Raw genomic sequence first — 9,629 nt, 5'->3', positions numbered from 1 at the left:
ATTTTTATCCCAAAATTCCTCTCAATACAAGAAAATTGGCTAATACTGAATGAGTCAGTCCTGTATTGAGTCTATCTATCTCTGCTATTTGTGAATTTTGACATTGTGGAGTATATAATGTACAACTGTAAAATAAGTTACTGATGGATTGATACTCACAGGTGGGTGGAGACATTATCTGATACCTATCCCGTCTTGATAACCACACTGTGTTGTGTTTTCAGGGACTGTGTGCAGCCTAAATGTCAGGGAAGTGGAATTTGTTCAAGAAGAAACCAGAGGCCATGGTAGCTCCAGAGCCAACAGGGGCCAGTGCCTTGACTGTGACTCCAGCCCCTGTTGCGTCAATCTCTTCTGACAACTCCACTGAACCGGTCAACAAGAACGATGCCTTCGATGAGATCAAAAACAAGTTCCTGAACGAAATTGACAAGATCCCACGTGAGTACCAGACAGAACCCAAACCTGTCCGGATCAACCAACGTTTCATTGATGTGACTCTAAACAATGATTTTGGAATTAGATCTTCTCTTTCCCTGCAGGCATTGACAGCCTCATAATGTCTTTATTCAGTATTGATCAGGGGCTGCCCTTCCTAATGGCCGAGAAATCTAATTTTCATCCAATCTAATTGCTAACCTAGCACCTCTTACTAAATATATTTGGCCCAGGACATGACATCCACTAGGGTAAATGATTGGTTGGTCAAATGTCAAACCATTTGTCTCTTTGTTCTTTTGAGTGTGTACATGTATCTATATATTTTCCTCAGTGCCGTCCTGGGCCATCATTGCCATTGCTGTGGTAGCTGCTTTACTCATTCTGACATGCTGCTTCTGCATCATCAAGAAATGCTGCTGCAAGAAGAAGAAGAACAAGAAGGGCAAGAAGGGGAAGGGTGACATGGGAATGAAGAACCTGAAAGGGGGAGAGGTATGTTCCATCATGGGGGGCGGCGTCATGGCCGAGGGACCTGATTCACACTTGACCTTACACATTAACTTTAGTGAGTCAAGTTTAATCTGTAATTCAACCTTATTATATAACAGCAACGATGCCTATAACCTTCTACTTGTATACCAAAACTGGATAGAATGCTAATGCTAATGGTACATTATTCTGAATCAGGAGAAACACATACGATAATTTGGACCAGTAGTCCTCAACTTACTTATTCTAGTTCAGTATATGAAATGCATCACACTGCTAAACAAGATGAAAAGAAAGCTCATTGTTTGAAATTTGTTAGATTACAGATCATTAGTGGCTACCTAACCCTGTCAGTGAATTTTCAAAGGGTTCCCACTATGTTTTCTGTTGTTATTTAATGTATTTGTCATGAATGTTAGTGTTGCTCTCTCTCTCTCTTGTGCTTTGGGAATTGGGTGGAAAATGACATGACTCTTATTTATTCAAACCAACTATTGTTTATCCAGTCATTAAGGGTAATTATGAAAATTAGTAATTTGTACAGTGGCTTTGTTTTTTGCCTATAATTCCTCACAGTGTAATGACAGTGGGGGGTTACTCTTTACATACATATTTGATGATTTGATGAAGTACATCTGGGGCAATTTGACTTCCCACAATAACGTTTCTAAAAGTGGAGTTCATTAAAATACAACGCCCTTCTTGCACCGAGATATGATTGTGCTAATGAGGAGGATTTTCTATGTGTCATTTTCCCCGCGCCCTACAGTGTAGCTGACTGCATTTGCTGTGATTACCCTTCTTTGGTGTCTGCTGTGAGTTCAATCTCTTCCTTTCTCTCTGCTCTCCTCCTTCCTGCTTTGTGTCTTATGTGTGCTCCGTGTATCTTGACTGTGGTGGACTTCTCTGCCTACGGTAGGTCTGATAGCACGCGGCGCCCCTCTCTGGCCGCTCTGTGTAAGCGCAGACCAGGGCAGGGGGGAGAGGTGGGGGTGGGCTGGGCTTGGAGGGATTGGATTGCAATGATGACAATGAGTGCTATGGCTTCCTTAGTCTTGCAAGCTTAGGTGCTGCGGGTGCTTGAGGATCTATGGGAGCGATTAAGCTGCTTCGCAAATCCACTGAACTGATATGCCGCACCAACTGCCATGTCTTGAGTATCCAGAGGTTGCAATTTTGGCCAAACAACAGAGCAAAGACCTGTAAAAGTGCAAATGTCTATGGTTTGAAATGAACATGAAACTCATCCTACGGTTGAGCCTTTGAATGACGAGTGCACTCAGCAACTCACTAGAGATCACTAACATGCATGTGCAAGGGGTGAGGTTGGATATTTGTCAAATAATAGGTGAGACTTTACCTAATTGAGAGCTTTGAGCATGTTTCCACCACAATAGGCCTTTACAGTAATCGTGCAACACAATTAAAAAGTCAAATTCATATAAGTCAAATTCATAATGTAAGTGACAATTACATTTACTCTCAAAAGATGCATTGACTTTGGTCTGAAATTCACACACTTAAAGCTATGCTCCACTTGTGCAAACATGCTCAGAGTTCCATGACAGATAAAGCTGTTTGTATCTCTTGACAAAGACCAACATGCCCTTGCAGTAGGTACCATTGAATGGCCACAACTTGACTTGAGAGTAACTTTCCTGGATGACCCATGCTGCTGACATTTTAGGTGATAGCCAATGACTCCCTCTCTCCCTAAAGCACTTGGGTGTCACTGAAGAGAAATGGTGGGCCAGAATGTTTGCCCACAGGTGCAGTCAACTGCAGTTGATCTTCAGAGGCCTAATTTCAGTAAATCTAAACTTTATGTTACAACCAATTGGCTGTTTTACAACAGATTTAATTTAGTAACACCTCATGAGCTCACAAATTGATCCATGGGGTTGACCAAAGGGCATACATTCAGACATACCATGTCTTTGTCTTTGAACCCCACTGGAAGTTTGAGGAAAACTGGAAATTTCCAATATAGCATGATCTCTCATGGATGTGTACATTTCACTTACAGCACACATTTCATGTACAGTCTTTTTAGGCCTGACAAAAAGCCAAATTTTGTTGCCAACTTTTTAGAAACATCAAAGCATAACTATCTATCTTCAGAAATTATAAGGTAATTCATGCACATTTTGCTATCAGAAAGAAGTGTTTTCTTGAATCCTGCATTGTGTGGCCTGGCATGCTTGAATGAAAAGCATTTACCACAACAAAGATAGAGAATGCCACAAATAAGGATATGGTGTGCGCTGCGAATGTGTGAGAATGTTAGTGTGAGAGAGAGAGTGGGTTTTTAAGCATGCATGAGAGCCTGCATGTAAGCAATCGCGTGTGTGTGGGCAGGAGTGTGTGCGCGCGCACGCGTGTGTGTGTGAATGTGTGATTGCGTGTGTATTATTTGTGTGTGTATGTATGCCCTATTCCTCTTCCAGCTCAACAGTGAGTAGCTGGCCGCTCCAATCTTACGAAGACATCAATGTTATTTCAAGAAGACAGCCATAGGAAAGTAGGCCATACTGAGATATTATCCAGCATCATAACTGATTGAAAGTTTACTTGATATCCGTATCTGAGCAAATTGCTCTCACTCAATTAGTCATGACTGTCTCTAAAGAGATGAAAGGCTGAAAAAGTTATTGGGTGTGATGTAAAGGCAAGGCAAGACTGATTATGGTATGGAACTTGATTCATCTTCTTCATCAAGTCCTAACAACCTCATAGATAGTTTCAGCAAATGGCTGAATTTTGCTCTAGCGTAGCATCAAGAGTCACAATAATCCACATTAAAATAGCCTTTTGATATTGTATTTGGTAGGGAATGTTAATTCATCCAACGACTTGGGGAACTGTGGAATCCTCCAGTAATTCAGCTAGTTACAACAACAGCCTATCAACGATAACAGTGTAAACAGATTAATGAGAATTTGACATTATGATTCTTGTCAGGAGGAGATAAAGAGCAAACAGTAATATTGTCTAGCTTGTCACAAAGCTTACATTATCAGTTGGCACAGCATGTGTTATCGGAGGATACTGGCCCGGAGTATTAGCAAGTTTCAGAGCCATTCAAGGAAAGTGTCAGGAATCACTGTGTCAGAGGTCTGATCATATCAGCATGTATTTCGTACAGCTCTGTCCCCTCAGTCCTCTTAGCAGAAGAGCTCTAGCGAATGAAGGGCACTGCTTCTTGAGCTGACTTGTGTTGAAAATACTCTGTTAACTGTTTTCATTCTGTTCTGTTTTTCCTTTCTCTTTCTCTCTCTCCAGTCATTGCATTAAAAAATGTAAGGGGTTTATTGAAATGACATTTCTAGAACATATTGAAGTCCGAGGGAAATTCCCTGTCTGGTGTTAGCAGAATTTAACATAACGCTCATGGGAAACAGCAAATGGTGTCACCCAAGAAATAGTGAAATCAAGTCAGGTTGCAACAGTGGTCATCGATGAACAGATTGCACTAGTAACACCTGGGTAAGCGGGGGTAAGTGGCAGGTAGGTGCTGTGACTAACCTGACTGCTGATGACCGGAGGCTTGGTGTGCAGCACACCCACATCTCAGAAGCGTCCTCTCACTCCTTCTTCTGCTGCCCGCCCCCTTCTGTCATTCCAGAAACAACAGGATGATGATGATGATGAAGATGACGCTGAGATGGGGCTCACTGGAGATGAGAAAGAGGAAGAAGTGAAGGAGAAGGAAAAGCTTGGGAAGCTTCAGTACTCCATTGATTACGACTTCCAGGAAAACAAGGTAAGCTTGTTGTGTAGCCAACATTGAATCCTATCCAATCCTATTTTTTGTCAGATTAAAAGGATTGTGCCCCGAATTGCACCAAAACAAATTCAACTTTGAGCGAATACTCATTTCTTGTATTACTTTAGTTGAGCCAAATGCCAAGGACATCATCTTGCTGTTACTTTTTTTTTCAAAATAAATCCTATCAAAGTTGAAGCAAAGACTTTCAGTACTTTGTCACTTATATAAGCATCACATAATGGCCTGGTTTTGCTTTGTTGAGCATCATTTTGCTCACGAATCAGGGACACACTGAAGGATTTCAAACACCTTTACTCTGTTTTCCTCCTCTAATGCTGAGGTGTTATATAACCAAAACTTTTTATCGATTATGACCTCAGGAATAGTGGCTTCTCTTTTTTTGTGGTGTGAGATGGTGAAAAGAAAAAAAGGTGTACTGAGCTGCTCACGGACTGACTTTGTGTTTAACCTCTTGCCCTCCCTAGCTGACTGTGGGAATCCTGCAAGCAGCAGACCTGCTCTCCATGGACAGCGGCGGCACCTCTGACCCCTACGTCAAGGTCTTCGTTCTCCCTGACAAGAAGAAGAAGTTTGACACGAAGGTTCACAAGAAAACGCTCAATCCTGTCTTCAATGAGACTTTTGTCTTCAAGGTAAACTGGAACTCTGTATAGTCAGTACAGTCACCCTGCACTTATTAAAACAAGATGTCTCTCTCTCTCTCTCTCTCTCTCTCTCTCTCTCTCTCTCTCTCAGCATAATGGAAAGTACCCCAGTACTCGGTAGACTCGCTCTATCTCCACCCAATACCACTTGCAGTCTTTTATTTTTTGTGGGTAGTGTGAAAGCTCAGCAATATGTACATTGTGTGGTTTATACTGTATATAGCATGCTCATGTATTAATGCATTAAATGCATTATGAACTGAAAAGCAAATAATGAACACTATAAATACAAAGATAAACCCCAAAATATTTTTTCTGTCTTGCTAAAAATGTACTATGAGATTTTGATGCATTGCCCTGCACTTGGGGTAGTAACGTCTTGACTGGCATCTAGCAAGACAAGGTACTGGACTGTGGGCGAATTTCAAAATTCTCACTGCTCCTGTATCTACTTGCCTACAACTGTATTTCATCACTCCTTTGCTTTTTATTACCACCTCCTCAAATATGGTGTAATGCACAACAACCTGCACAACTATTTCCTTTCTATGAGCACAACTTTTCATGGATTAAGGTCTTAATTTCTGTTTTTCTTCAACTATAGTACAACTGTGTTTGCATTGTTACAGTTGTTGAAATGTTTTTTTCTAAAATCAATAATAACACTTCTGGCCACCAATGATAAGAAGCGGCAGACACATTGAAGGTGTCCGCCAAGGAGAAAGTGATAGGGAATCTAGTCAAAGGAGAAGGCCACCCTGCCTGCTGACACAGCTCTATGAGAAAGGAATCAAACGGCTTTACCATTTCAAAGGGACAGTTTTGCTGAAACAGCATGTTATTAAGGCAGGCGATAGACTCATGCCTCTGAGCTGCAGGCCAAAGCCACAACCAATATTGCTGTATAGTTAATTTTACTCCCATAACCTATTAAAAACAATGTCTGAGGTGTGCCCTAAGTGTGTAGCGTGTCACAATTTGAACAGCCTCAACAGAGTCTGACCTAAAAGCTAAAAATACTGTTTGCTAAGAGCAAATGTTGTTATCGAGATTGGTTGCTGTTTTCCAGATTCCTTTCCAAGAGATGGGTGGGAAGACTCTGGTAATGTCAGTCTATGACTTTGATCGCTTCTCCAAACATGATGTCATCGGGGAGATTAAATTTCCCATGAACACCCTTGATCTGGCAAAGCCAATTGAGGAGTGGCGAGACCTGGACAGTGCAGATCAAGAAGAGGTAAGAGTCATACAGTGAATCTTATGGTGTATTATACTGTTTTTACCATGTTGCAGAGGTGATTCCTCAAAACCTGCTGTGGATGTGTGTTCTATATTTTGAAGTACATTAATTACCTTTGCAAATATTAGTCATAATGTAATGTGTAACAAAATGAAGACAGTATTTCTGTGTTTTAAAATACTGAAATACCTTTCATCAGAGAGCAAACTGACAAAGTATATTAAAAATACTCTTCTTCCATGTAGAGCAACTTCAACAATTTACTCAGATGACATAGTGTGCTGATGACATAGAGCAATGATAAAATACCCAGATCAGACAAGTACAAGGTGACGACTGTGGCTATTAACTGATGAGACTCAAAGGGCGAACGGACGTACCTCCTGTCCTCTAGCCAATTGCAGGACGTTTTCTTTAGCCATGCAGCCTGTAATACAGTGCTATCAGGATTATGCAGTACCAGAGCATGAAAAACAGGTTTTAAACCATGAAACAACCTGGTCCCTACAGTATATGGGAGACCCAGCTTAAGAATTAAGACACACTCTACAGTTTATTTAGCTCCTGGTCTCACCTTTTTTTTTTTATTCTGAAAAGACAAAATAGATGTACTTGAAAACATGTTCTGCTGTTGTATATGTTGAGGGTGTATTTATAATTTCATGCAACAAGATACAGCTTGTGTTTGCGTGGCCTTGTCTTGGACACATCAGAAAAAGGACACAAGTTCTGCTTCAGACCTGCTTTAACTTTCTCTGCACTGCCGTCCCTCACACAGCCGGAGAAGCTGGGTGACATTTGCATCTCTCTGCGTTACGTGCCCACTGCTGGCAAACTCACCATCTGTATTCTGGAGGCCAAGAACCTGAAGAAAATGGACGTGGGTGGACTGTCAGGTATATACTGTACACTGAGTGAAGCACAGCATATACACTGACTGAGTGAAGCATCAGACAGCATCAGCTAACTGAATGTGACACAGCTGCCACAAGGATTCCTATGCATTGATTCACGTGGCACCAACTCATAGCGCAAAATCACTGGAAAACTGTCAAGCTATTTTCATTGTATGTATGGAATTATGCACTATTTCAGTGTTCAGTTTTTGGGGGGAAAAAATGATTAATCACTTTGCTGATGGTAACGTGAGATTTGGATGCATAAAAGGACGCTGCAGTGTATAAAGCAGCGTGCCTGTGAGCACAGCCATTTGGTCTGACCTGCTCTGCTCACGTGCTGACGCTGCAGTACTCACCATGCAGCAGCTTCACCCCCTCTGGCTTCAGCGTCAGCCCCATCTGTCGGTGTACTGCGGCATTACAACCGACATGAACATGCATGTGCAAACGATGAGCCGCGACGCTTCACCCTCTTGAATGATTTTGCTTTGATTCTGTTTTCAGATCCCTACGTGAAAATTAACCTGCTGCAGAACGGCAAGAGGCTGAAGAAGAAGAAGACCACAGTGAAGAAGAACACTTTGAATCCTTACTACAACGAGTCGTTCAGCTTTGAGATTCCTCTCGAGCAAATGCAGGTAAAGACATCGACTAATTCATGCAAATCTGCTATGATCTGCCGATGATCTTCATGGGAGTTTGAGCCTTGTTGCAAACGCTCTCTCTCTCTCTCTCTCTCTCTCTCTCTCTCTCTCTCTCTCTCTCTCTCATTCTCCTAGAAAATCCAAGCCGTGATCACAGTGCTGGATTACGACAAGATCGGCAAGAACGATGCCATCGGGAAGATCTGGGTGGGAAGCAAGTCCACGGGGGCCGGGCTGAAGCATTGGTCCGACATGCTGGCCAACCCCCGTCGCCCCATCGCCCAGTGGCATCCACTGCAGCCGGAGGAGGAGGTGGATGCCGCCCTGGCAGCCCTGAATGCCAAGAAGTAAACTTCCACTAGCACGCATTCCCCCCCCATGCATTTTCCCCTCATTCCCCCTGGGTCCCACATATCAGTGTATATTCCAAAAGAACGCGCCAACAGATCTATCAACCCCCCCTCACCTCCCACCCCCCCTTCTCCTCCTCCCACCACCACCATGCAAAAGATACATAGATACCATTTGACATGATGGAAAATAGTGTTTAAAAAAAAAAAAGCATCATGTTATATTAAATCATGTCATTGAAAAAAGAAGACAAGCTACAGGATGGACAGATACTCCGTTGATTTCCTTTAGATATATTTTTGTATTGGGGTTGTGGTTACATTAATAAGAATACAGAGTAGACTATGACGAATACTAGGAGTGCTGTGTGGGCATCCGGTGATAGAGGGGATAAAACATACATTCACTCATATTGTACTTCTCACCCCTTCCCTTTAGTGACACAGTTTGCTTAGAATAATGCTTAATAATAAAATGCTTTATACTGCCATATGATAGAGGAATAACACAAGCAGGTCCATTCCTTAGGTGTATTGTGCACCATGTTCCACACCTGCCAATTATCATACTAGATGATTCTGTTAGTTTGAAGTACATTCCTAGAGTTGGGTAGCAAGTAGGGATAGGCACATATCCAGTTACCCACAAACACACTGCCTTTTTAATTAGTTAATCTTCCATCCATAATCTCAGGAAAACTGAGAGAAAACTGAAACTCCATGCCTTTTTTTCTAAACGGGTTGTTATTATTATTCAAATACTCCAGAAATGTTGGATTCGAAATCTCGACCGCTTGTTTTCAATGACATAAGGCTCATGACTAGTATTAGTTTATCCATGAAATGGTAAACCAGGAGGAATTGGTGATGTGTTGTCAGAGAACGGAGTTGTATTTTTTACCGTGCAAAAGGCTGTGTCTGTCATCATGGCCCATGCTCTTAACAGAAAGCAAGGTAATATCACAGCGGGTACGATAGAGACTGGTTCCAGCCACCAATGACATGATATTTACAAGGTGTCGTGTACTGCCTGCAATCTACCACCTCCCCCTCCAATGCCTCTGAATCTATATCTCACTTGTTCAGTGCTACTGCCATTAGTCATGGACTCACAACAAGGGTATTACTTCAA

At 42.1% G+C, this 9,629-nt stretch overlaps 1 protein-coding gene across 1 annotated transcript; it reads left to right on the top strand.

Annotated features, from left to right (window-relative positions):
• Positions 1 to 242: 242 nt before the first annotated feature.
• Positions 243 to 8,498, top strand: LOC139908060 (synaptotagmin-2-like). The gene is made up of 8 exons (XM_071894638.1): positions 243 to 441; positions 773 to 933; positions 4,556 to 4,693; positions 5,185 to 5,352; positions 6,434 to 6,601; positions 7,383 to 7,500; positions 8,008 to 8,141; positions 8,283 to 8,498. Exons 1-8 carry the CDS (start codon positions 243 to 245, stop codon positions 8,496 to 8,498), a joined length of 1,302 nt encoding a protein of 433 aa, XP_071750739.1.
• The last annotated feature ends 1,131 nt before the right edge of the window (positions 8,499 to 9,629 follow it).

Source organism: Centroberyx gerrardi, chromosome 14 (assembly GCF_048128805.1).
Source record: "Centroberyx gerrardi isolate f3 chromosome 14, fCenGer3.hap1.cur.20231027, whole genome shotgun sequence".
NCBI classification, from domain to species: Eukaryota; Metazoa; Chordata; class Actinopteri; order Beryciformes; family Berycidae; genus Centroberyx; species Centroberyx gerrardi.
The sequence above is the reverse complement of the archived record's forward strand: the minus strand, read 5'-3'. Positions and strand labels throughout refer to the sequence as shown.

What these genes read in the sequence shown, in the direction of transcription:
- LOC139908060 (XM_071894638.1), top strand. Translation starts at nt 243, where the DNA reads ATGTCAGGGAAGTGGAATTTGTTCAAGAAGAAACCAGAGGCCATGGTA. An exon ending in ATGAGACTTTTGTCTTCAAG is followed by an intron (nt 5,353 to 6,433) that starts GTAAACTGGAAC and finishes GCTGTTTTCCAG; the next exon opens with ATTCCTTTCCAAGAGATGGG. An exon ending in TTCCTCTCGAGCAAATGCAG is followed by an intron (nt 8,142 to 8,282) that starts GTAAAGACATCG and finishes TCATTCTCCTAG; the next exon opens with AAAATCCAAGCCGTGATCAC.